The sequence below is a fragment of the Dendrobates tinctorius genome, unplaced genomic scaffold (genome assembly GCF_039654945.1).
Source record: "Dendrobates tinctorius isolate UK_male_01 unplaced genomic scaffold, ASM3965494v1 ptg000035l, whole genome shotgun sequence".
In the NCBI taxonomy this organism is placed as follows: Eukaryota; Metazoa; Chordata; class Amphibia; order Anura; family Dendrobatidae; genus Dendrobates; species Dendrobates tinctorius.
Genome location: NW_027361703.1, coordinates 65,489,792 through 65,517,437, shown reverse-complemented (window position 1 = coordinate 65,517,437; position 27,646 = coordinate 65,489,792). Strand labels below are relative to the sequence as shown.

The 27,646-nt window shown below is 44.8% G+C and overlaps 1 protein-coding gene across 3 annotated transcripts in view; it reads left to right on the top strand.

Annotated features, from left to right (window-relative positions):
• Positions 1–27,646, top strand: part of LOC141087762 (pendrin-like) — a 323,429-nt gene that overhangs the window by 167,667 nt on the left and 128,116 nt on the right. For all 3 annotated transcript variants that reach the window (XM_073573563.1, XM_073573560.1, XM_073573561.1), the window contains 4 exons: positions 18,982–19,127; positions 19,762–19,901; positions 27,101–27,211; positions 27,442–27,617. In XM_073573563.1, coding sequence (XP_073429664.1) covers positions 18,997–19,127; positions 19,762–19,901; positions 27,101–27,211; positions 27,442–27,617 — 558 coding nt within the window. In that variant the 5' untranslated portion in view covers positions 18,982–18,996. The remainder of the gene's footprint in view (positions 1–18,981; positions 19,128–19,761; positions 19,902–27,100; positions 27,212–27,441; positions 27,618–27,646) is intronic.

Genomic DNA, 27,646 nt, shown 5'->3' with positions numbered 1-27,646 from the left:
AGGCTGATCGACCCTGGCCTCCAAATCGGAGGCTGAGCCACCCCAGCCTCCAAATCGGAGGCTGAGCCACCCTGGCCTCCAATCTGGAGGCTGATCGACCCCGCCCGCCAAATCGGACTCAGAGTGGCCCCGCCCACAAAATCGGACCCAGAGTGGCTCTGCCCACCAAATCGGACCCTATGGGGCCCCATCCACCGATCCGACCCAGAGTGGTCCCGCCCACTAAATCGGACACTATGGGGCCCTGCCCAACAAATCGGACCTAGAGTGGCCCCGCCCACCAAATCAGACCCAGATTGGCCCCACCCACCAAATCGGACCCAGAGTGGCCCCGCACACCAAATCGGACTCTGAGGGGCCCTGCCCACAAAATCGGACCCTGAGGGGCCCCGGCCGCAAAATCAGTCCCTGAGGGATCTCGTCCACCAATTCAAGCCCTGAGGAGCCCAGGCCACCGAATCAGATCCTGAGGGGCCCCACCCACCAAATCAAACCCTGAGGGGCCCCACAGGCCAAAGTGGCCTCTGAGAGGCACCCACAGTTAAAACGGATCCTGAGTTGAAAGCCTTGCAGGGGCAGTAGGCAAGTCTCTATTAAAGGGGCAGCCCAGGCACCATTTCAAAGCACTATCTGTACTTCCTTCAGGAAATACACTTCTAGTTACAGTGGTTGGAAAACACCCCTATATTGTAATCCAAACGCTGCTAACTTCTTCTTATTATTCAGTTGATTTCCGCAATTAATGCGGCCCGAACCGCTACACGCACAGACTCCGTTGAGGTGTCGTTTCGAAGCCAGCGTCCATGAGTGGTGTGCTAAGTATTTTTCGTGTCAATCGGAATGGTAGTTTTTGCGCAATTTGCGTTTGAAAATTTTTTTCCCGTCATTGGAATGCACTGTCTCAATGCTTTTCAATTGGAAAATGTTGCCACAGTCAAAACATGCCCTGAGGCGATTGAAATGGCAGTTAGGCTCACTGATATGCGCAGGCAGACCCAGTTACTATGCCAACGCCTACAAACGTCACATGACCTCTCCAGGACACAGTTTCTGCCAGATAATATCAGCTCTTAAAGCGAAACCCAAAGCACAAATGCAAATCTAGCTTCATCACATGACACATGCCCCTGAGAGAGAATGTGCGCCAAAGTGGATTTAGAAGCCCAGTGCGCCAAACTGGCTCTTAAAGGGCCGACGTGCCAAAGTGATTGTTAAAGGTCCGGCGCAACAAAATGAGTCTTAAAGGGCTGGCGCAACAAATCGAAAGCAGAGTGACCCCAGGCTCCAAATCGGAGGCTGATTGACCCCGGCCTCCAAATCGGAGGCTGAGCCACCCCGGCCTTCAAATCGGAGGCTGATTGACCCTGGCCTTCAAATCAGAGGCTGAGCCACCCTGGCCTCCAAATCGGAGGCTGAGCCACCCCGGCCTCCAAATCGGAGGCTGAGCCACCCCGGCCTCCAAATCGGAGGCTGTTCGACCCCGGCCTCCAATTCAGAGGCTGAGCCACCCCGGCCTCCAAATCGGAGGCTGAGCCACCCCGGCCTCCAAATCGGAGACTGAGCCACCCCAGCCTCTAAATCGGAGGCTGAGCCACCCCGGACTCCAAATCAGAGGCTGATCGACCCTGGCCTCCAAATCGGAGGCTGATCGACCCTGGCCTCCAAATCGGAGGCTGAGCCACCCCAGCCTCCAAATCGGAGGCTGAGCCACCCTGGCCTCCAATCTGGAGGCTGATCGACCCCGCCCACCAAATCGGACTCAGAGTGGCCCCGCCCACCAAATCGGACCCAGAGTGGCTCTGCCCACCAAATCGGACCCTATGGGGCCCCATCCACCGATCCGACCCAGAGTGGTCCCGCCCACTAAATCGGACACTATGGGGCCCTGCCCAACAAATCGGACCTAGAGTGGCCCCGCCCACCAAATCAGACCCAGATTGGCCCCACCCACCAAATCGGACCCAGAGTGGCCCCGCACACCAAATCGGACTCTGAGGGGCCCTGCCCACAAAATCGGACCCTGAGGGGCCCCGGCCGCAAAATCAGTCCCTGAGGGATCTCGTCCACCAATTCAAGCCCTGAGGAGCCCAGGCCACCGAATCAGATCCTGAGGGGCCCCACCCACCAAATCAAACCCTGAGGGGCCCCACAGGCCAAAGTGGCCTCTGAGAGGCACCCACAGTTAAAACGGATCCTGAGTTGAAAGCCTTGCAGGGGCAGTAGGCAAGTCTCTATTAAAGGGGCAGCCCAGGCACCATTTCAAAGCACTATCTGTACTTCCTTCAGGAAATACACTTCTAGTTACAGTGGTTGGAAAACACCCCTATATTGTAATCCAAACGCTGCTAACTTCTTCTTATTATTCAGTTGATTTCCGCAATTAATGCGGCCCGAACCGCTACACGCACAGACTCCGTTGAGGTGTCGTTTCGAAGCCAGCGTCCATGAGTGGTGTGCTAAGTATTTTTCGTGTCAATCGGAATGGTAGTTTTTGCGCAATTTGCGTTTGAAAATTTTTTTCCCGTCATTGGAATGCACTGTCTCAATGCTTTTCAATTGGAAAATGTTGCCACAGTCAAAACATGCCCTGAGGCGATTGAAATGGCAGTTAGGCTCACTGATATGCGCAGGCAGACCCAGTTACTATGCCAACGCCTACAAACGTCACATGACCTCTCCAGGACACAGTTTCTAGCAGATAATATCAGCTCTTAAAGCGAAACCCACAGCACAAATCCAAATCTAGCTTCATCACATGACGCATGCTCCTGAGAGAGAATGTGCGCCAAAGTGGATTGACAAGCCCAGTGGGCAAAACTAGCTCTTAAAGGGCCGGCACACCGAAATGAGTCTTATTACTACAACTTCCAGCATGCCCTTGCAACCTGCAGCAGTTGAGGCAGCAGCTGAGGCATGCTGGGAGTTGTAGTTCTCCAACAGCTGGAGTGCCAAGGTTCGCCATCACTGCAGTCGGAAGCCAAAGTGGCTTTAGAAGCCCCGTGTATCAAAGTGGCCCCCGAAGGCAAAGTGGCTGCATGTGTCAACATGGCTAAAGTGGCTACCAAGTGGCCAAAGTGACTACCGAGGTACCGAATGTGCCAAAGTGGCTACCAAGTGGCCAAAGTGGCTACCAAGGTGTCAAATGTGCTAAAGTGGCTACCAAGTGGCCAAAGTGGCTACTGAGGTACTGAATGTGCCAAAGTGGCTACCAAGTGGCCAAAGTGGCTACCAAGGGGCCGAATGTGCCAAAGTGGCTACCAAGGGGCCAAAGTGGCTAGAGAGGTGCCGAATGTGCCAAAGTGGCTACCAAGTGGCCAAAGTGGCTACAGAGGTGCTGAATGTGCCAAAGTGGCTACCAAGTGGTCAAAGTGGCTACCAAGGTGCCACATTTGCCAAAGTGGCTACCAAGTGGCCAAAGTGGCTACAGAGGCGCCGAATGTTCCAAAGTGGCTACCAAGTGGCCAAAGTGGCTACAGAGGTGCCGAATGTGCCAAAGTGACTACCAAGTGGCCAAAGTGGCTACAGAGGTGCCGAATGTGCCAAAGTGGCTACCAAGTGGCCAAAGTGGCTACCGAGGTGCCGAATGTGCAAAAGTGGCTACCAAGTGACCAAAGTGGCTACCAAGTGGCCAAAGTGGCTACCAAGTGGCCAAAGTGGCTACAGAGGTGCCGAATGTGCCAAAGTGGCTACCGAGTGGCCAAAGTGGCTACAGAGGTGCCGAATGTGCCAAAGTGGCTACCAAGTGGCCAAAGTGGCTGCAGAGGTGCCGAATGTGCCAAAGTGGCTACCAAGTGGCCAAAGTGGCTACAGAGGTGCCGAATGTGCTAAAGTGGCTACCAAGTGGCTACCGAGGTGCTGAATGTGCAAAAGTGGCTACCAAGTGACCAAAGTGGCTACCAAGTGGCCAAAGTGGCTACAGAGGTGCTGAATGTGCCAAAGTGGTTACCAAGTGGCCAAAGTGGCTACTGAGGTGCTGAATGTGCCAAAGTGGCTATACACAACATTGATATTCTAACTTTACTTTCTTACAGTCGACACCTGATACACTGCTGTAAAGCTGGCAGCGCTGTTCAAGCACCATGTATTTCCTTCAGGAAATGCCCATCTAGTTATTATTATTATTATTATAGACTAGCTGAAGAGCCCGGTGCTGCCCGGGCATAGTAACTAACTGTGGTTAGTTATAACAAATTATAATTATCCTCCATCCCATAGTCCCGTGCCCATATACCAATCACACATCCTCCATCCCATAGTCCCATGCCCATATACTCATCACACATCCTCCATCCCATAGTCCCATGCCCATACACTCATCATACATATCCTCCATCCCATAGTCCCGTGCCCATATACCCATCATACATATCATCCATCCCATATTCGAGTGCCCATATACCCATCATACATATTCTCCATCCCATAGTCCCATGCCCATATACCCATCATACATATTTGCCATCCCATAGTTGAGTGCCCATATACCTGTCATACATATCCTCCATCCCATAGTCCAGTGCCCATATACCCATCACACATCCTCCATCCCATAGTCCCGTGCCCATATACATATCCTCCATCCCATAGTCCCATGCCCATATACATATCCTCCATCCCATAGTCCAGTGCCCATATACCCATCACACATCCTCCATCCCATAGTCAACCATTATGACATCATAAGAGCGGCGGCGGGGCTTGCAACCTATGATGAATCAGAGTCGCCATGGCAACCATTATGACATCATAATGAGGGGCGGGGCTTGATACGCACACACTGTTTCCCCAGTATGCAAATAGGGGCATTATGACATCATAATGAGGGGCGGGGCTTGACACGCGCACACTTTTTCCCCATTATGTAGATGGGGCAAAATTGTTTGGTGAATTGGAACGCGCGGGGTTAAAATTTCACCTCACAGCATAGTTTAGGACGCTCTCGGGGTCCAGACGTGTGACTGTGCCAAATTTTGTGGCTGTAGCTGCGACGGTGCGGATGCCTATACCGGACATACACACATACACACACACACACACATACATACACACTTTGAACTTTATATATTAGATTGAAGATTTTGACTGCAGAAAAAAATGCTGCAAAAAAAAAAAACGTGTGAACATACCCTAAGATTACAAGTATATTCTCACTAAGGAAATTGCCTCAGGATTGTAAATAACAGTGCCCCAAAAACTGGATTACATGCTTTGCGCAGACCAATAGTGATGTTTTAGACCAGGGGTGTGAAACTCATTTTCACCGAGGATTATGGTTGCCTTCAAAGGACCACTTGATATTGTAAGCGCTCAAGCAGATGTCCATGCAACATGGTATGTGCATGGAACTGCAATGCATGGACTGACCGTGGGCTATAAGAAGGCTGTCTGTGGATAGTAGGGCTAAGAACACTGTCCCAGGATAATATGGCTAAAAGAAGTGTCCCTGACTTGTAGAGCCAAGAAAGCTGTTCCTGGGTAGTATGGATAATAGAGCTGCCCCTGGGTAGTAAGACTAAGAAAGCTGTCCCTGGGTACTAGAGCTAAGAGAGCTGTCCCTGGGTAGTAGGGCTAGGAGAACTGTGCCTGGGTAGTAGGGCTAAGTGAGCTGTCCCTGGGTAGTATGACTTAATGAGCTGTCAATGGTTAGTATGGCCTAGAGAACTCTTCCTAGGTAGTAAGGCTAAGAGTGCAAATCCTCCCATTAGGTGTAACAGGGATACCGTGACAGAGTGGGGCCAGAAGATTGTAGTGTTTGATTTTTCTCACTTGCGCACTAGTAAGAAGTTCTTAATGTCTGGTTCTGGAGTTGGAGGTGTAGTTTGGGGTTGGAGTTCGTGTTTGGAGATTGTTCAGGAGATTGTTGCTTAAAGTTTTTGTCTGTGTGCACATCCTCATCTTCTCCTATTTGGTTTCTCCCCTTTAACTCCCCTGTGTCCCATTCTGTTGTTTGGTGTGTATTTAGTATGGTTGGTATTTTCATTTTCCCCTGTCCACCTTCCCTTGTTTGTCTGGTTAGTGTGTCCTATACAATCCAGCTTCCCACTACCCTGGGTTTGGGAGGGGACAGATTAGGGTAGATTTAGGAGCATAGCAAGGCATGAGAAACCGGTGTCTCTACCTTCAGGAGTAATCCGGGGGACAGGGCTAGTCCAGGGTGCCACTAGATCTAGGAACCTGGTTAGCCATCAAAGTCCCGACACCACCATGACAGTTGGGCTAGGAGAGTGGTTTTGGGGCAGAAGGGATCAGAGTGCTATTCCTGGGTAGTAGGGTTAAAAGAGCTGTCCCTGCTTAGTAGGGCTAAGAGCACTGTACCTGGCTATCAGGGATATGAGCATTGTCCCTGAGTTGTAGGACTGAGAACCATTTCTGGATGTTTATCACATGACCTATCATATTATCTATTGGGGGATCATGTGACGTGTCACATAATATATCAGGGTGGGGAAGGGGGGCCATGCCTTAAAAACTGCTTGGGGCTTTGGCTACTCTTAATCCTTCCTGTGCTTATGGATGCCATATGGATTGCACGTGGATGAAAATAACTGGAAGTTACAGTGATGCTCCGGCGCCTATGAAGAACAAAATTAAAGTCAGTGTCGATAGATGGACAAAACAGTTCAGGCGAGAGACAGCAGGCAGAATGCACAGGTGCTGGATTTCCAGCTGCACACATGATATCACAGGCTCACAGTGAAGAGAGCGGAGAAGAAATGTAGTATAAATGAAGAGAGGAGGCATTGTTATGGTTCGGGCAGCTAACGCTGCATAGCCTGGAAGATCTGATTAACATAATGTGATAAAAGATGATTTTTACTACACAAGGCATCAGCCATGAGACATGCAGGTATGACTAATTTCAGCTGTATACAACCTGCATGCCCATATTTACAACTTGAATCACTCAAAGGGGTGACAGATTCCTTTAAATGTCTATGGAGCCGTTTGGCAAATTAAAAAAATACATTCCAACCACTCCACTCTGCATACAAAGGGGAGTAGTTGGAAAAAAAAAGAGTGAAGACTGTCCACTTTTGACCTGGTGATAGGTCCTCTTTAGCTGTTAAAGATGAACTCTATTAAGATGGTGTTCTCAGAGAATATAAAAAACAATTTTGTCTAGATGTTATGGAATGCCAGACTTTCACTTCATCTATAAATTATCTGATTCAAACAAATGCTGGAGATGTGTAACACATATTGACTTGTGTTTGGTGCATCTGCCCAGCTATAACCCCATTTTAGCACCAAATTGAACTAGCAATCTAAAGGGTTACCAGTACCAACAGTAAACTACTGTATCACTAAACATGATTTCTCTAGCAATGCCCTCCAAAAACTACACAACCTGACGACACATTTATTAAGTGCAGCTAAACCTCCAATACCAGTGGAGTAGATGAGCACCCAACCTCCCTCTCCAAGCTTAGAAACTCTATGAAGATCAGAAAACAGGTGTCAGATGACAGGTTCATTCTGACCTAAACTGGTTTTCCCAAAACACTGCTTTCCTCGGGCTACAATGTTATATGTACTAATTGTTATACATGGGGGAGTTTACTTTTCTTGTTTTAAGGCTCCTGGTGGCTGGAATCAGTTAATATAAGAAGTTTTTACTCTTCAATGTTATAACATTTCTTTCAATTCTTTAGTCTATCAAAAAAAAATAATTCCTGGACATCCCAGGCTATTTCTCACCACTTCCATATACAGTGGATGTAGACATGTATCTATTAAAGCTTAAGTCTTATAGGATCTCTTTTATTGCTACTGTATATACAGTACATTCTTCTGTGAGAGTATTTTGGATACCCTTCTGGTACTTAGAGGTTTTTGGCTCCAATATATATTTATATTACTATAGTCTCAACAAATTATTTTAAACTGTTACAAATACACTGTAAACTCTTAGGATATTCGCACGGTAAGCATTTGCAGCAGACATTTCTGCACCAAAAATGTGTCCATTGGTTGGAAACATGCTGCATAAAATATGTGCGTTTTTTGATTAATGTTTTTCCCTTTCAATATGAATGGGTGAAAAACGCTGTACAAATGTTGAAAAAATTAACACTTTCAGGTATAGGGGTAGTGCAAAAAGAGATTAGATTAATTCCATACTACGAAATGAGCTTGGCTATAATGACTCCCTGGATATTTGATTGACAACCCCATGTTCACATATGTGCTGTAGAACTAGCTGACAATCTAAGTGTTGGAAGTGATTACAGCCGTATTCATGTTATACTGAGTGGTGACCGTAATTGCTCTCTAAAGCAAGTTGCTCCAGGAACATATAACTTCTTTTTCTCCCAGGAAAACTCTTATTCCTGCAGCCAGACTCTGATTCATGCAGCCAGACTCTGATTCGTGCAGCCAGACAATAATTCATGTAGTCAGACAATAATTTATGTAGCCAGACTCTGATTCATGCAACCAGACTCTGATTTGTGTAGCCAGACCGATTTGTGCAGCCAGATTTTGATTTGTGTAGCCAGGCTCTGATTTGTGCAACCAGACTCTGATTTGTGTAGCCAGACTGATTCCCTGCAGCCAGATTTTGATTTGTGTAGCTAGGCTCTGATTTGTGCAGCCAGACTCTGATTTGTGTAGCCAGACTGATTCCCTGCAGCCAGATTTTGATTTGTGTAGCTAGGCTCTGATTTGTGCAGCCAGACTCTGATTCATGCAGCCAGACTCTGATTTGTGTAGCCAGACTGATTCCCTGCAGCCAGATTTTGATTTGTGTAGCTAGGCTCTGATTTGTGCAGCCAGACTCTGATTCGTGCAACCAGACTCTGATTTGTGTAGCCAGACTGATTCCCTGCAGCCAGATTTTGATTTGTGTAGCCAGGCTCTGATTTGTGCAACCAGACTCTGATTTGTGTAGCCAGACTGATTCCCTGCAGCCAGATTTTGATTTGTGTAGCTAGGCTCTGATTTGTGCAGCCAGACTCTGATTCATGCAACCAGACTCTGATTTGTGTAGCCAGACTGATTCCTGCAGCCAGATTTTGATTTGTGTAGCTAGGCTCTGATTTGTGCAGCCAGACTCTGATTCATGCAACCAGACTCTGATTTGTGTAGCCAGACTGATTCCTGCAGCCAGATTTTGATTTGTGTAGCTAGGCTCTGATTTGTGCAGCCAGACTCTGATTCGTGCAACCAGACTGATTTTTGTAGCCAGACTTTGATTCATGCAACCAGCCTCAGTTTCATGCTGCCTATGGGTCGAGCTGCATGAAACTAATGACAGATTCCCTTTAAAAAATGTTGACGGGGTCGCTTAGATGTCTGAATATGCCCAGTGTACCCTTGAGCGTTCATTTGCATACATTGCAGGAGTCTTTAAAGTTCTTTTTTCCATATATCAGCATTGTTTTATTATTATTATAGCAATAATGGGATAATATCTTAATTGGTTGAATCTGTCTCAGATCGCCAGTGTCATGCTATGACTGACTGTACAGGAGGCATTGGGGAATCTATAAAAGTGCTAATACTTCTAAAGACCTCACACCAGTCCCACCAGTATGCTTTTTTCCAACTACATGTCCTCCAACACCTATCAGAGTGTGCTAGTTTTAGGATATGTGCACACAACATCTGTTAGGCATCATTTGTGAAGCTGAAGATGCTTCAGGAGAACACTTGGTGTTTTTTCTGAAGTGTCTTTTTTATGTCTTAGGCTGGTTTCACATTTGCGTTTTTTAGCGCTGGAAAAAAACGCATACGTGCGCATGCGATTTTTCCCCTATATTTAACATGGGTGAGCATACCTGCGCGCTGGCATGCGCACGTATGCGATTTTCATGCGCTGCGTTTTTTTGGGGTGTGCGTTGGTATTTTCCAGACGCAGCATGTTGCATTTTTTGGCCCTGGAAAAAAGCGCATGCGCACGTATGCGCACGTTTTGCGCTAAAAATGGCCATTATAGCCTATGGATGCGCATACGTGCGCACTGGCATGCGCATGTATGCTTTTTTTTAGCGCTGCGTTTTTTTGGTGGTGTCCACTTGTTATCCTAGTTATAATCTTCTAAAGTCAAAAAAAAAAAGTCTGTATAAAGGAGGTGCCTGCCAAAACTCTGCCACTACTACACTGACAGATTGAAGAGCAGACAGTCAACCAAGAACCCATTATATCAGCGAAGAATGTGAGTATATTACATTATATGCCTGTCCTTTTAAATTATGTATGTACTAATGATTTTTATTATTTTTACATGCAGTATGTCTTCAGAATCCGAGTATTCCCCATCGCGGCAGGAATTGGCGCAAGCAGACCGTGAGGTGATTATTTTCGTGCATCTGGTAAGTATATCTGCTGCTTCTCCAAATCTCTTACGTTTTTTTTCAACTTTTTTAAGACATCGTCATCATCATCTGCAGACGGGACTAGTGAGGGCGAAGAGCAGGAGCAGCGAAGCCAAGTCTCGGTGGTGATACGGAATGTAAGTATCAAGTGATTTGTAATGTTCTTTATTTTTTATCTTCTATTTTTACTCTTTTTTATGTTTCTTTTTTTGTAACTTTTTATTCAATTTAAATTTGATTATTCTAATGAATGTGTTTTGTCTAGGTTCCACAACAGGATGAAGACGTCTACCTGGATAATGAGCAGCTCATCAGCCTGGTCCAGGAGCGTTCGCCGTTGTGGGACAGCCGTGACCGGCTGCACAAGGACATTGTGGTGACCCGGCGGCTATGGAATGAGGTGGCCGCAGCGTTGATGGATGGCTGGGACAGCGCCACAGCATCCTCCAAAAAGGCGTTTAGTGAGTATTTCCCTGCTCTGTATTGTGCCGCAGTGACTGTTGTCCTTGACGGCACTGTTGGGTTTCGTGCTAGGTGTATTCTAGCAGGAAACCCAACAGTGTCATCGGGGTCTACAGTGACTGCTTTGAGTATTGTATTGCTACATTGTGCCGCAGTGACTGTTGTCCTTGACGGCACTGTTGGGTTTCGTGCTAGGTGTATTCTAGCAGGAAACCCAACAGTGTCATCGGGGTCTACAGTGACTGCTTTGAGTATTGTATTGCTACATTGTGCCGCAGTGACTGTTGTCCTTGACGGCACTGTTGGGTTTCGTGCTAGGCGTATTGTAGCAGGAAACCCAACAGTGTCATCGGGGTCTACAGTGACTGCTTTGAGTATTGTATTGCTACATTGTGCCGCAGTGACTGTTGTCCTTGACGGCACTGTTGGGTTTCGTGCTAGGCGTATTGTAGCAGGAAACCCAACAGTGTCATCGGGGTCTACAGTGACTGCTTTGAGTATTGTATTGCTACATTGTGCCGCAGTGACTGTTGTCCTTGACGGCACTGTTGGGTTTCGTGCTAGGCGTATTGTAGCAGGAAACCCAACAGTGTCATCGGGGTCTACAGTGACTGCTTTGAGTATTGTATTGCTACATTGTGCCGCAGTGACTGTTGTCCTTGACGGCACTGTTGGGTTTCGTGCTAGGCGTATTCTAGCAGGAAACCCAACAGTGTCATCGGGGTCTACAGTGACTGCTTTGAGTATTGTATTGCTACATTGTGCCGCAGTGACTGTTGTCCTTGACGGCACTGTTGGGTTTCGTGCTAGGTGTATTCTAGCAGGAAACCCAACAGTGTCATCGGGGTCTACAGTGACTGCTTTGAGTATTGTATTGCTACATTGTGCCGCAGTGACTGTTGTCCTTGACGGCACTGTTTTTTTTTTATCAACAGTGGACAAAGTCCGAACACGTTGGCGTTCGATCAAGGACCGCTTCAACAGTGATGTTCGTGCTGAGGGCCAGGTTTGCAGTGGATCTGCGTCAAGGACCAGAACTAGATACCGTCACTATCACGCGTTGCAGTTCCTAAGACCGGTCCTTGCCACGAGATCGTAAGTATTATAAATTTTGGGTTTTTATTTTTATTAATCTGTGTTTTTCTAATCCACAGCTGATGCTTCTTGTAAAGGCATGGTAGTAATGATTTTCCTTTCTTCCACAGCACCTGGAGCAGCACCCTGCAACCTGGCCCTGGAGCGGTCCTTCCTCGGACGTCCTCTGACCCGTCCCAGCCATCCGACAGCCAGGAAGCACCTTGCAGGTCAACCACACACACAGCTGGTGACCAGGAATCTGGGCCATCAGGTGTTCCCCTGTCCCAGGTCTCTGCCACTGGTTATGCGGGCACTACCCGCCAGCGGCAGAGGGCCTTGGACAGGAATGTCTTGCCCGAGTTTATGCATTTGAGCGAGACATTTAATTCCAGCCTCAAGTCACTGTCCGACAGAGTTGAAAGCGGTTTTGCACTCATGGAACGTGGTTTTAACCACTTTGAACACCGCTTCAATTCTGTAGAACAGCGCCTTGATCGTCTGGAGGCCGACCTCAACAGACCAGCACACCATTTTTTTAGTAAGATTGAAAAGGGCATGGCGGAACACCTTAGTCCTGAGCAACAGCTGAATGTGCTGCAGGCCTGCAACAATGCTTTCTTGCAGGCTATGCAGCATAATCGGTACGGTCAGCAGTCAGTGGTGTCCTTTCCACCTGTGCCACCATTGACTCGCTTCACCTCACTACCGACTTGTGCTGCATACCACTGCACGGACACCTCTATTCAAAGCCAGGACACCCACCGTTACACCACCACAAGTCTGAGTGCAGCTGGTCACTTCACCGACACCACCATGGCAAGCGCTGCTCCTGTCTGGAGCACCACCGCCACTCCCATGCATGCGTGGAGCTCAGCCACCACTAGGCAAACATGGAACAGCCCTGCCGCTACAACAACATGTAGTAGCCCTGCCACCACCACTCTGCAAACCTGGACCATCACTGCCGCCACCAGTCCTCCTGCAAGGACGAGCACTGCCAACGAAGAGCAGCAGCAGCAGCCACCTCAGCAGCAGCCACCTCAGCAGCAGCCACCGCAGCAGCAGCCACCTCAGCAGCAGCAGCCACCTCAGCAGCAGCAGCAACCACCTCAGCAGCAGCAACCACCTCAGCAGCAGCAGCCACCTCAGCAGCAGCCGCCACCTCAGCAGCAGCCGCCACCTCAGCAGCAGCAGCCGCCACCTCAGCAGCAGCAGCAGCCATACCAGCAGACGGGGGACCTACATTCAATATTTGCCCCTAGTTCAAGGCGAAATCTATCAAGGCGGGCATTGGGCCAAAGTCGGTCCAGGCACACAAGCCTACGGCGACATGCCATTACAACTAATGTACCTGAACAGATTTCCTCTCCTCCAAGTGTTCCTAGTTTAATTCCCTTAACTGGACTACCTTCCCCCACAAGTTTTGTTGCCCCTTCCCCTCAAACACCGTCTTCAACTGCAAGTGTTGCATATTCCCTGCACACCCCCAAATTGAAACCATCTGCCCCCAAACGCCGGAAAAAATAATTTTTTGGTTTATTTTTGTGATAAAAAATAAATTTACATTTGTGGTTCACCATTACTAAGTTTCATTAATGTTGTTTGCGCCGCTCACACACACTGATGGGTAAATACATGTTAAAAACCAACCCAAGGCCTAGTATAGTCATATGTGAAATAACACGGACTAGTATAGTCATACCAAGGCCTAGTGTAATAACTCGAGTTTTACCAACTTGGATCTGGTTTCATGAAAAACAAACTGTTGAAACTTGTCTTAAAAATAAGTTTCTTTCTAGTTTCACCAGTTTGTTTTTTGTGAAACAAGATGCTAGTTGTTAAAAATCGAGTTATTACAGTAGGCCTTGGTATGACTATACTAGGCCGTGGTATTTCACATATTACTATACTACTAGCCCCAAGGCCTACTATACTCATATTTGAAATACCACGGCCTAGTATAGTCATTACAAGGCCTAGTGTAATAACTCTAGTTTTACCAACTAGAATCTGGTTTCATGAAAAACAAACTGTTGAAACTTGTCAAGTTTCACCCGTTTGTTTTTCGTGAAACAAGATCCTAGTTGGCAAAAATCGAGTAGGCCTTGTTATGACTATACTAGGCCGTGGTATTTCACATATGACTATACTAGTAGGCCCAAGGCCTACTATACTCATATTTGAAATACCACGGACTAGTATAGTCATTCCAAGGCCTAGTGTAATAACTTGTAAGTTGGAATGGAGCAGATTACATTCATCCACTCAATGCTGACTTGTATTCCCCATGGACTTTCATTGGGGTTGGGTTTTGAGGGTTGTGTTTTGAGAAAATCACATACTTTGTTTTCAACTAGTTGCACAATTTTCTCTTGAAAAAAAATGGTTTCCTGATTCATGGCCTGCAGCTTTGCTCGTTCCAATATATTTCACGCAGACTAGCAATGCTGCATTTTAACTCATATGTGTATTTACCTGCCCAGGTGTGTGAACATCAAAAAATTCAGTTATACATGGGAAGTTTTTTATTTAATTGGAGTTTAAAAAATATAGTGCACTCAGTAATGGTATCAAATAAGGTTTTTTATTACCATAAACAAACAAAAACATTACACCATTTCATCTTGCCAGTGCACCCGTCCTACATCAGAAATAAAGTAGGCCGCAAATTGGTCCCTCATTTGGCCAACTTCAACGGATGACCTGAGAGTGTGCTGAGTGAATTCAGGCAATGGGTTAGGAGCATCATCGTCCAGTTCAAAGGTCGGGTGCTCTTTAGCCATCACAAAGTTATGTAGAACCACACAGGCCTTCACCACCTCATCGACTGTTTCAAGTTTAAGATTAATGGCCGTGCCCAGAATTCGCCATCTGGAAACAAGAATCCCAAAAGCACACTCGACAGTTCTTCTGGCCCTGGTCAGCCTGTAATTAAATATTTTTTTGGTGTGGTCCAAGTCCCGGCTGGAGTAGGGTTTCAGTAAGTTTCTGCACATTTGAAAAGCCTCATCGCCAACCATTACAAAGGGCAGTGGCGGAGCTTCGGTGTGAGGAAGAGGCCGTGGCATAGGGAAATTAAATTGGTTGCCATACAACCTCCGGCCCATGTCTGAGTTTTTAAAAGCCTGTGAGTCATTACCACGGCCAAATGCTCCAATGTCCACTGCTACAAACATACATCCGGCATCCGCAATCGCAATGAGTACTATTGAAAAGTACTTTTTGTAATTATAGTACTCAGATCCCGTTCTTTGGGGTTTGATGATCCGTATGTGTTTACCATCAACAGCTCCCAAACAGTTGGGAAAATTGCATACTGTCCAGAATTTGTCAGCAATTTCCATCCACTTTTCAGCGGTGGGCAGGGGCATAAATTCTGGGCAAAGAACATTCCAGAGAGCCCGGCAGGTGTCAGCAACAATTCCAGACAAGGTAGAGATTCCAATACGGTACTGGAAGTGTAGTGAAGATAGGGTTTCTCCAGTTGCCAGGAATCTGTGAACAGACAAAGAAGTAAAATTAATATTTATGTATATTATTTTAAAAAACTATAAAATAAAATATTAGTACATTCACGAAAACTAATTACCCAAGGTTTTGAATACTAAATTTAAAAAAAACCCATCAGACCGCACCCCTTGGTTTTTAAAACATACCGTAATGTCACCAGTAGCCGTTCCTCAGGAGGAATCGCACGACGGAGCTGTGTGTCCTGTCTCCGGATGGATTGTTGGACACGAGCAAGCAAATCCATGAAACTTTTGTGGGACATCCTGATATAATCTGTAAATTTCTCCGGGTTTGCCTGTAGCTCGCTGTAGAGGGTGTGGTATGCCCCACGGCTCTCCCGGAGTTCAACAATCGGATGTATCCACATACGCCGCCGTCTTCGCTGCCTCTCTCTCTTCCTTTGTTCATGGCAAGCAACTGCATACGCCTGAGCCATCGCGATGTCCAAATCCAAGTTGAAGTGAAAACTCTTCCAGCGCAGATCCATGGTCACGAGAAGAATCAAGCAAATGTGAAGAATACTGTAGACAGGGTCTATATATTAACATACCACACCCACAATGAAGTCCCATTGGTCTTGTGTGTTGTTGAATGGTTGTTTTTTCATTTTTGTGGGGTTTTTCCAAAATCTGTAAAAAAACGCTAACGCACAAAAAACGCATACAAACGAGCAAAAACGCTGCGTTTTTTTCCTGCATGCGCATAAAAATGCTTGAAAAAAACGCAGCGTTTGTATGCATTTGTATGCGTTTTTTTAATGCGTTTTTTTGCGGGAAAAACGCGCTGCAAAAAAAAGCAAGTGTGAAACTAGCCTTATGCATCGTTTTTGCAGCAAAGACAGATTTTTTCTTTAATTTCATGTAGAGGTTAGTGACAGCTTCCAAGCCGAAGCCACCTCAAAAATGGTCAGGTCATGTCTTTCAGAAGCTTTATGGATTCCAAGCCTGAATAGAATGGAACCCTTGGCAGCTACTGATTTTATATTTTCATCTATTCTGCATACATCTACTGGTATTAATGATTGAAGGATTAACTGATGCAGAGGAAATCTATGAAGATCAGAATGCAGGTGTCAGGTGACGGGTTCATTCTTACCCAAACTGGTTTTCCAAAAACACTGCTTTCCTCAGGCTACAGGGTCTTTGCATTCTGACTCTTACACATTTTTGTTTTACACCTCTCCCTCTAAGGCTCCTGGGTGCTGCTAACAATCCGGTATAGTAATAAGCTTTACTTTGGAAATATGATAAATATTACTTTATTATATTGTACTGGAATTGTCTGTATTTACCAAAGAATTAGTTCATGAGGATTGATATTTATGAAAATATACATTTTTATTGACATAGGCAAAAAGAAAAGTTGTTTTATATTCTGTTATATCTCTTAGAAATTAAAAAAAAATTGTCATGATGAAGTTACCTGAACATATCAGGATACATTTTGTAGTGCAGAGAACTTCATATTTTTAACACTTTATGCTACAAGAATCTCAACTAATTGTTTTTCTGGAGACGTATTCACATCACTTTTGTGTTTAAATCCTTAAGGCAAAAGTAGAATAGTCTGCAGCACTATTCTTTGCTGATAAAAGTTGCTGGGATATGTTTAAAAATGGTTTTTACAAATATAGATGATAGGACAAACAGGACGTGCATTTATTATTTTATGCATGAATAGCTACATGTATGAATTTCCAATGAAGATATTGCAGCTACATGAGAAAGCATGGCATACAATGTGACCTCTGTCTGCTTATTACACTTTTGGTCTCCGTTAACTTTCATATCAACCATATCAAAAGTCACAGAAAACCCCTTTAAACAATTTTATGTATATTTACACATCTGACCTGTACTTATAATATGAGGGCCTAAATAATGTTGCACATATACAAAAGTAAGTGTATGTAGAACCAGAAAAGATGCATTTCTGCATTGACTTTGCACTCGTCTGTTAGCTATTTCTTGTAATGTTCTGTAACATACATTTAAAAATCCGCTGCTCGTACGCAATCTTTAGATAATGCTTACATAATAAATGTAATCGAAGTTTATGATTAGAGTTGAGCAATTTTTTTTTTATTTGGTTCCGAATACGATTGGAATAGAATATTGTTTTTGCAATAGCCGTCAAACACAGCCGAAAGTTATTAGAGTCAATGGGAGTAGAAATTACCGAATATGTTCAGAACCGATCATAAGGCATACATTCGGCACGAATAGGGTACCCATATGGCACGACTATGTCAAATTCAGATTCCAAACAAATTCGCTCAACTCTATTTATGATATCTTGAAATTTGTTGGTGAACACAGTGACACCTAGAGGCTAAAATTAAAAAATACTGGTCTTATCCTACCAATGCGCTGATAAGTTGTAGTTATATTATTGTTTGTTTAAATCTTAGATATAGCCATTGAGGATATCTATTGTGCCAAATGGGCAAAAATAGGTAATTGGACACTTAAGGATTTTTTTCCTTCTGTAAACATAGAAAGGTTCAGCATCCCCACATTAATGATATATCCTTAGGTCTGATTCGCCTCCTGATTATCGCTTGTTTGAAGGGACCTTGACACTCATACAAGTGCTGCACCTTCCTCAACATTTACTCTTCTCTGAATACCTACACACCAGTGACTTAGTGCAACAACCAGAAGGGTCGCTAATAGGCATACAGAGTTTTCGGCAATGAGTGTAAGCATTGAATAGACTGCAGTGTTTGCACGAATGTCTCAGTCGCTTCAAATCACTTTAGTGGAGAAAAAAGCTACAAAACCATCAGGAGTCTAACAGCCAAGGTAAAATTAATAAATATTAATGAAAAATACAAACAATGTAGAAAAAAACACATAGAATATACATCAGTATTTATAAAGTACAGAATAGAGTCAAGAAAGGGCAATACCTGTGTGATAATCAGCCAAGAACACCCCTCAGAAGAAGCTGTATGCCAAGCGCTTCAGGGGTGTTCTTGGCTGAGCGCATCAGGGGTCAGGGGTGTTCGTCTTGGCTGAGCGCATCAGGGGTCAGGGGTGTTCGTCTTGGCTGAGCGCATCAGGGGTCATGGGTGTTCGTCTTGGCTGAGCGCATCAGGGGTCAGGGGTGTTCGTCTTGGCTGATTCCCACACAGGTATTGCCCTACTTGACTCTGCTCTGTACTTTATAGTTACTAAAGCATCAGTCACTTTTTACTTAGGAGAAATCCTAATGAAAAGCTGTCTCTATTATACTTCACAGTTTCTCAGGTTGGACCCACATAGAACTCTTATATGAATTCATTCCATGGTCTCTTCTCATGAGGCACTGGGTATGTTATCCTGCTTTTATGCATTGACCTCCTTTTGGATCTCCTTCTTAAATTTGTTATTTGGCATGTCTTTTCCCGAAGATTTATTGTTATGCTAATTGCATTATATTTATTTACTTGCCAATTTAATAGTTCTTTTTTGCTTGATGATTAGCTGTTGTCAACTAATTGCAACATACAAGACCTACTATGGCCACACAAAGCATTATTCCTCATGTATACACACACATGACGGCTTGTACTAGAAAGTGATATGAATGATTGGTAACACTAAGTGAAAGTCTTATTGTGTGTTATTCACAGGTGATAAAGGAAAGGATGGATGTGCCTGTGTGTGAACAGTATCATGTATCTCGAACCATATACTCTGAGACAACTTTCCAAGAGGAAAATGAGAAGACTGAACTTGTACAGAAAAGTATTCCTCAAAAATTAAAAAATAGCTGCAGGTTGAAAATAAAATTATTTTCTTAATCACAAATGTTCTGTTTTTATGTAAGATGGTTGAATCTGCAATGTAACTCTAGCACTTATCCTGAGCTCTAAATTTGTATTTTGCCATAAAACAGATATTATCTAGAAGAGGCTTGCCCTAACTATTCAAATTCAGACAAATTACTTAGAGATCTTACTATGAGCAATGGTTCCTTTTACATTGGCATAAGAACTGCCCCAAAACGGATGCTGATCGATAATATAGGAAGACGATCGGTGCTCATTTACTTCTTGAACATGATGCAATAATTGTGAGGGCTCCTTCCGAATGATCATTCATACAAATCTTCATACAGAACTCTATTGCTTTAGAGGAATGGACTTACTGCTGACCAACGCCGTTGGCAATTTTTGAGCCAGAGATAGATGCAAAAAAGAAAAACATCTGTCTGCCAGAAAAAAAAACTAAAGAACTGATACATCAAAGGATTTCTGCAATTTTTTTCCGAGTAAAACACAGTATCTTGCTAAGTGATGTCAGTCAGTGCTCTGGGTAATAGAATTTAATAGCTGATGCTGATTTTAGTAAATTACTACTTTTCTACTAATAGCAAAAGTAATTTTACTTGTTTATTCTCTTTTTGGCAGTTGTACTCCAACAACAGTTCATCTAAAGCTCAAGCAATTTTTCCCAATTCTTAAATGGTTACCAAAATACCGATGGAAAGAGTGGCTTGTCCACGATATTATCTCAGGACTATGTACAGGGCTTGTTGGCACATTACAAGGTAAGTTTTTCCGCTATGCAAGTTTCTTAAACAGATAACAAAAAAAAAACAAAAAAAGAGAATAACTGCTATGTATAAATACAAATATATATTTATTACAGAATTTAATTTTACATGAAATAAAAAGAGATTGCACCAAAAATACCTTATTTCTCAGAAGGTCAATAGTCCTGACAATAAAGAAGTCTGGTTCAGGAAATAATCCAGGACTACTCAAAAACATATACAGTAAATGGCGTATGTATGATGAAAAAAAAAATCTGAAGTAAAAGTGAGGTTTTGGCTTAGAAGAATATCTATGTGTGCAGAATTATTAGGCAAATGTCAAATGAAAATTTTCCTATCTTCCATTGCTTGTTTTCATCTTTTAAAGTGAGAATAATAAACAACTCAAAATGTTTACAATGATTGTTTAAGCACCCATAACTTATCATTGTTGTGACTAGCTGGTCATCTGACATGCCCCCTCCTGTGACAGGCAGCTCACTGTCTATGGACATTGTATATATAGAGCCTGGTGTGGGTGGGGTTAGCTTTTCAGCTCTGCTTTATTGCTAAATCTAAAAGCTTTGATTGTGTCAAAACTGCTGCACCCAGTAATTTAAGTGATACACCATTGGATTCAGGGACTCTTTGCCTACATTAGGCTGCTCTCAGATGAGGAAGCCAAAACCTGCTGACAGTTTCCCTTTAACCCCTTCACAAACTCCGTCGTACTAGTACTGCGCAGGTCGTGTCCCCCCTGCTTCAATGTGGGTTCCGGCCGTGAGCCCACATCTTTCCCGGCACATATCAGCTGTTTTGGAAATCCACCATGATCACATGATGGGGTCACCGGTGGGTTAGCATGACAATCAGAGGTCTCCTGGAGACCTCTATGGTTATCAGTGCTGGATTGCTATGTGCACTCTTGATTTAGGTACTCTTCCTCTGGTATTACTGGTATGCATGGCCAACAGCCTTGTCTTCTCATTTTAAATGATATGAATAAAGAAACTTGATTTTAGTTCCGAAGCTGGATAACTTCCTTATCTAAAGTATGATACCTTTACTCCTTTTTCACGCAAGTTTTTCTCATGCAGCCTTTATGCTAGGAGTTCTGAAGCCTTTTTTGATAGTCCCAAATCTTGTGCCAAATCGTTCAAAACATGCTGGACAAATCCCTTACAAACTGAGGCAGCTTCAATTTCAAAATCTTCATCATTGCTGTCACTTTGCTCTTCACCATAATGCTGTTCTTGAAAATATGGTAGTTCTAGAAAACTGTCACTGGGATTTCAGCTGAATGAGGCTCTGGACATATAGCTGATGGTTGTCATGATCTGCTTAGTTTGTTGGATTAGGTAGTTCAGAGGTTAATCTGGACGGCCTCACGCTGAGATTCTGGGAGGCTTTTTATAGCCTCATTGTGGGCTCATTCCTCGTCGCTTATACTCAGACCCTTGGCCGAGTGTGTGTGACCCTGGTGTGCTTTGTGCCTGTGATACTTTATGCTTGTGTCATCCATGCTGGATCATGTCAGATAAGAGCACTGGTAACCTTTTTTTTCATCTCTCTAAGCTTTGTGCTTAGAGATAGTTTTGCCCCCGGTGGCCAGTATGGTCATTGCACTGGTGTGCTTAGAGGTAGTTTTGCCCCCGGTGGCCAGTATGGTCATTGCACTGGTGTGTTTAGAGATAGTTTTGCCCCCGGTGGTGGTTAGTGTAATTGCATGGGAATCACTAACAGGTGTGTTTACTCAATAAAGGTGTGTCAGTTGTGCTCACTGACGTTGGTGATATTGTTGGCCTTTTCCAACTATCCTGGGTGAAGGAAGGAGCTGAGGATAGTCAAGGGCAGCTCAGTCAGAGTCCTGGAGTGGCAGCTATGGTGTCAGCGAGGAGTTCGTGTAAAGCATGGTGGAGTGGCAGCTATGGTGTCAGTGAAGAATTCTTGCAAAGCTTGGTGGAGTGGCAGCTATGATGTAGAGCTGCACTCAGTTGCTGGAAGCTGCACTCAGGTGCTGGAATCCGTTGCTGGACAGTTGCACTCAGGTGCTGGACACTGTTGCTGGAAAGCTGCACTCAGGTGCTGGACACTGTTGCTGGACAGCTGCACTCAGGTGCTGGATACTGTTGCTCCAAGGCGGCACTCGGGTGCTGGACGCTGTTGCTGTAATGTTGCACCCAGGTGTTGGACATGGTGGGAGGAAGATACACTCAGGTGTTGGACTCTGTTGCCAGGAGCAAGTGCATCAGAGCAAAGCTAAGTGTTTCCCTGTTTGTCACTTTTCCTCATGTTGGTGTTAGTACAGCGGTGGGGCCAGTGCCTGCACCACCCAGTTCCCTAGTAAGGAATAGGTGTAGGGTGTGCTAGGGTGACAGGTATCCTGATCGTCGACAGGTGAGGAGCCTGTATAGGGAACGTTAGGAGTGTTAGGGACACTGACTCAGGGGAGTGCAGAAGGTCTCCACGTCCCCCGTTCCCTATCGCAGGGCCCACCGTTGTAAATGTTTCCCTATTCCCTGTGTATTGTTGTATTAGTTACCGGCCTGCAGGCCATGTGACACTGGACAATTACACGTGCCGTGTCCTGTTGTATTAGTTACCGGCCTGCTGGCCATGTCACACAGGATGGGGCACGTGACAGCTTGTTTGTGTGATGGTCAACATGTGACTGGACACACCGCCTCCAGCAGGGCGAATTTCTATGGCACACGTGACCCTGGACACACCGCCTCCAGCAGGGCGAATTTAAATAATATAACGTGCAGCCGGATACACCGCCTCAAGCAGGCGAATTTCAGAATTACACGTATAACTGGATACACCGCCTCCAGCAGGGCAAATTTAAATAATAAAGGGAAACACCAGGGAAACTGATATAATGGAGGGCCCTGCGATAGGGAACGGGGACGTGGAGACCTTCTGCACTCCCCTGAGTCAGTGTCTCTACACTCCTAACGATCCCTAGGCCGGTTCCGCACCAGGCACCGATCAGGAACCTAAAAACCCTAGCTCGCCCTGCACCTAGCCCTTTCTAGTGAAATGGACGGTGCAGAAACTAATCCCACCACTGCACTGAAACACACAAAAGGAAGGTTACAAAACAGGGGTAACACCACTTAGCTTTGCTCTGTTGCTCTTGCTCCCAGCAACAGAGTCCACCACCAGAATTCAGCTTCCACCTCAAGCTACTACACCAGAGCTCTGCCTGAGCTGCAAAGAACTCCTCTCTGTAGTTCCTTCCTCCACCAGACTTGGTTGGAAATTAGCAATATCACCAACAGTGAGTGAGAGAACAAGACACACCTATATAGTTAAACCAGAGCAATCACACCTGTTAGTGATAATCACGTGCACTAAACTAAAGAAACCAGAGTGCAATGACCCTTGTTATGAATGGGTCACCGAGGAGAAAAAAAAACAAGACAAGCTAAGCCACAGAAAACCAGAGAAGTTGGTAACTATGCAGATTGCAGATCCCTGATCTTACCACACAACTAGCAGTAGCCGTGGAGCGTGCCTACGATGTTCCTAGACGCCTCGACACGGCCGGAGGACTACATAAGCCTAAAGCAAGAAAAGGGAAAACTGACTGCCCCAGAGCAGACCCCAAAGGAATAGATAACCCTCACACATGTATTGACGGTGAAACAAGATGAAGGCACAAACACAGGCAGGAAAATCGGCTGAGCAAATGATGGGGCCCAAACTGACTAGACAGGAAAGGAAAGGCAAGTCACTGTCTGCAACCTGCAAAAAACCCTACAAAAATAATGCCCAACACTTCTGATAGCAAAATTAACCCTGAAGTCACTAGACTTCTCCCACTATATCAGCACTCTGGAATATTCTGAGACAGAGCAAAAAGAGACCAAACTAGTAAGGGACAAAGAGCCAATTGGCAAAATACTGATAAATAAGAGTGGAAATTTAGCTCAGCCCCAAGCCGGGGCTGGCAGACCACACAAGAAACTGAATAGACCAACAAAATCAAGTGTGAACTCCAGCAGAAAAACTTAGCCTTAGATGACTGGAACAGAGCTGAAAACCAAGAGCCAAAAAGCCAGAAGGAATCACCAGCAACTGAATAGGGCGTCGGCTGTCTTAAATCCAATCTGAGAATCCCGAGATCCAATCATCATCCCCATCCTCAGGTGGCAGCTCTCCACCGATCAAACCAGCCGCACCACCTCCCGACACCACCAGAGGGAGTTCAGAAGGGGAACCCGAGAATGAACTCACAACAGACCCTACCAGTCACTGGGGGCAAAACTAGAACTGAAATCACTGCAGTGCAATGACCCTAATGACCACCGGGGGTAAAACTACCTTAAAGCCAAAGGCTTGAAGGAAAAAAAAGGTTACTATTGCATTTATCTGTCATAATCCAACCTGGATCATGACAGTTTGGTTTTGATCCGGTTCTGTCCCTGTTACGAGTTCTGCCTCTCCCTCTTGTACTGCGCTACCCTCTCTGTGTATGACTCATTGCCTATGACCTGACTATTCTCTGATTGCCCCTCTTGTACTGTGCAGCTATCTCCGAGTATGACTCATTGCTTACGTTCTTACTATTCTCTGCTCACCCCTCTGGTACCTCGCCGCCCTCTCCGTGTATGACCCCCCGTTTGTATGACCTGAGTTCCCCTTGCCTCTACTCCAGGATTCCTGTAGTAGAATCCTACAATCATCTCCGGCAGTGGGACGCTAAGCCCCGCCCCCTGCGGTCACATGATCGTAGGTCCGTCACTGCTTGCTAACTTCAGTGTCACAGGTCCTGTCTGCCTGAACTTCCCCTGCAGTATTTGACCCCGGGCCCTCCCGCAGAGTGGGTGTGTCACCCTGCTCAGCCGTGGCAGTTCGCCAGCGCTGACAGGATCCTGATAATGGTAGACTAGGATACTTTATTTTATATTTATTTTTCTTGTTATATCCTGAAGTTTTTACTTTAAAAAATGTAACAGTCTCTGGAAGGATCTCTAGGTTTTGCCAAACCATAGGTAAAACAAATGGCATCTTATTTGTGAGGGGCCCAAGACTTTTATTGATCACCAAGTTTTACTTTGAAATATGTAAAATAGGCTTGCTTGACAAATGTACTGATGTTCGTGCTTTGACTGGGAATGGTGAAAATGACACAAAAATAACAGCAAGAGTCAGGTTTGTTTAGACACTTACGATGAGAAATAGCAGAGACAGACATGATCTGAAAGAAAGGAAATAAGTGTGTAAATTATAAAATTAATTCTGCTAACCCCTTGTATACAGCCATTTGGAATACTTTTCTCTATAGAGAGCAGCTCACAACATTTTGCTGCACTGTCTCATGTGTAACTTTGTAGCTTAGATAAATAGCAACAACTTGTTGGCTGCCAAAGTCGTTCTCCACCTATCTGGACTCAATGGCAGTTCACTCTTGTCCAACAGGAGACCACTAGTGCTACCATTGATTCAGCCTAGAGTAATCACATTAAAATAAGCTGTACAGAAAAAAACTGACTTGATAGAAGAAATAAGAAAACCTATTTTAATCTAGATCAACAGAAAAACTGAACTCAATAAAAATTATGTTCAAAATTGTTCCACAGTGTTATGAATGTCTAATCTGTTGAGGTGCACCACCCAGCATCCCCGCCGATCAGCTGTTCTTGGTATCGGCAGCAGCCAGAACTTACAGCGCAGCTCTGTGTACTGTATAATGGGCGTGACCGAGTACTGCACATCCGCTCCTTATTCAAATCAATAGGCGATGGATGTGCAGTACACAGCAGCGGCCACTGTACAGTAGACAAAGCTGTGCTGTGCAGCTCCATAACTGGTCAGTTCCGGCCACCATCAACACTGTGAACCTCTGATCGGCAAAGGTGCACCCACCGATCAGACTCTGATGACTTATCCTAAGCCTAGACTATCAATGCTAAAATTGTAATGACTGGAGGTTTGAATAAGATCCAGTGGGTCACAAACCGAGACCGAGGCAGAAATCCCAAAAGAGTCTTTTCTCAAACAGCAAATAAAGTAGAACTCAGTATATGGAAGAAAGAAATTGGATACCCTTATAGAGTACACTCACTCAGCTGGAGCTGATATCACTATGCCAATACAAGGTTTCCTGAAGAGTGTATTACACAAGGATTTGAAATAAATTTACCTATCAGAAAGGTCAATTCAAGTACTCAGAGAACAGTTGTAAATCGAATGTAGTGATATCAATGGACCCCCTGGAATGGCACACTGAGTATAACCTACACAACCCTACAATAACAATACATATAAATATAATACAAAGGTCCTTAAGCGCTTCAACTAGGGATACCCGGTATCTATGACTATGGTACCTTTAACCTGAGGTGAGTCTCCTCTCAAGCATATAGATTGCATAGGCTTCAGCTAGTCTCAAATCTTCGGCACCAATCAGTTGCAGCAACACAAGGTTCCTCGTTTTGTCGGCCAGTGCCGAGCCCAAACGCCGGGGACTTATAGTTCTGTAGTCTCAAGATGCTGTCTCTCCTCCTGTAGTCCTCACAAATTCTCCTAGAAGCAATACGCCTGTTTCTGTATAAAATGTCTGTTCAATATTGCTTCTCAGACCATCACAACAGAGATTCCACAGAGCTCCACAGTCACACAGCTCTCAGGAACGCTCAGTCTTTGTTCTACAGCAAGGTCTCAGGCTCCCAAGATGAAGGGTTGCCGTACACAGTCTTTTACAGCGTTCAATCTCTTTGCTTCTCACAAGCTGCTCCACACACAGTGTCACTCAGGAGAGTCTCACTTCCTCTTCTGGAAGCTTCCCTTACAGCTCTAGACAGCCGACACTAGGCCCCACCCCCAGCACACACAGATTCCCGGGCACTCGCAGCACCTGCTCTTAGCTGCAGCATGCAAACACCACAGGGTCCTAGTGCTCTCCTGGTGTAATCATAGTTCACCCTCTTACAAAATAATGGCCAACTTTAAATATTCATAATCAACTACGGGTATGCACAGCCAATATTGTAAGCAAGATGGACTTGAGCTGCTATTTCACAGTGAATGAAAGGTTGTCGAGGCGGGGGAATGGGAAGAAGAGTCTGATAAGTGCTCAAAGAAGCAAATTTCTCTTATAATAAACATGAAAAAGTTTCTTATAGTCACCTGTACTATTGATTTATGTAAATTTTGTTGTTAGTACAGTTCCTTTTGAAGCAAGAATGTGTTCTGTGTGTTTATAGGTTTGGCATTTGCGCTCCTTGCTGAGGTTCCAGTGGGATATGGACTATATTCCTCCTTCTTTCCCATCTTGACATATTTCTTCTTGGGAACATCTCGGCACATTTCCGTTGGTAGGTTCTTATACAATCCAGATGTAGAACAATACTTGCTTTTAACTTAGAAACACTCTTATAATGTTGATGTCTCCTTTGTTGGCTTCCCAGAAGAGGAGATAGATTGAAGCAAATATTGCCGTTAGACTGAACCCCTGAAGAGCACCCTGTTTCTCATACATGGAACTTTTTTTTTATAAATCTCTAAAACATGCTTTAATTCATGAATATAACATTTATGCCAACAGGACCATTTCCAGTTATCTGTTTAATGGTTGGACAAGTTGTACTTGCTCTGGCTCCTGATGAAAAGTTCAGAATTGCAAATTCCACATTCAATGAAACACAGATAGATTACGAAGGCCGAGATGCTGCAAGAGTTGTCATATCAAGCACTTTGTGCTTCTTGATAGGAATAATACAGGTAATAAATTTTATATCTCTGGAAATCAC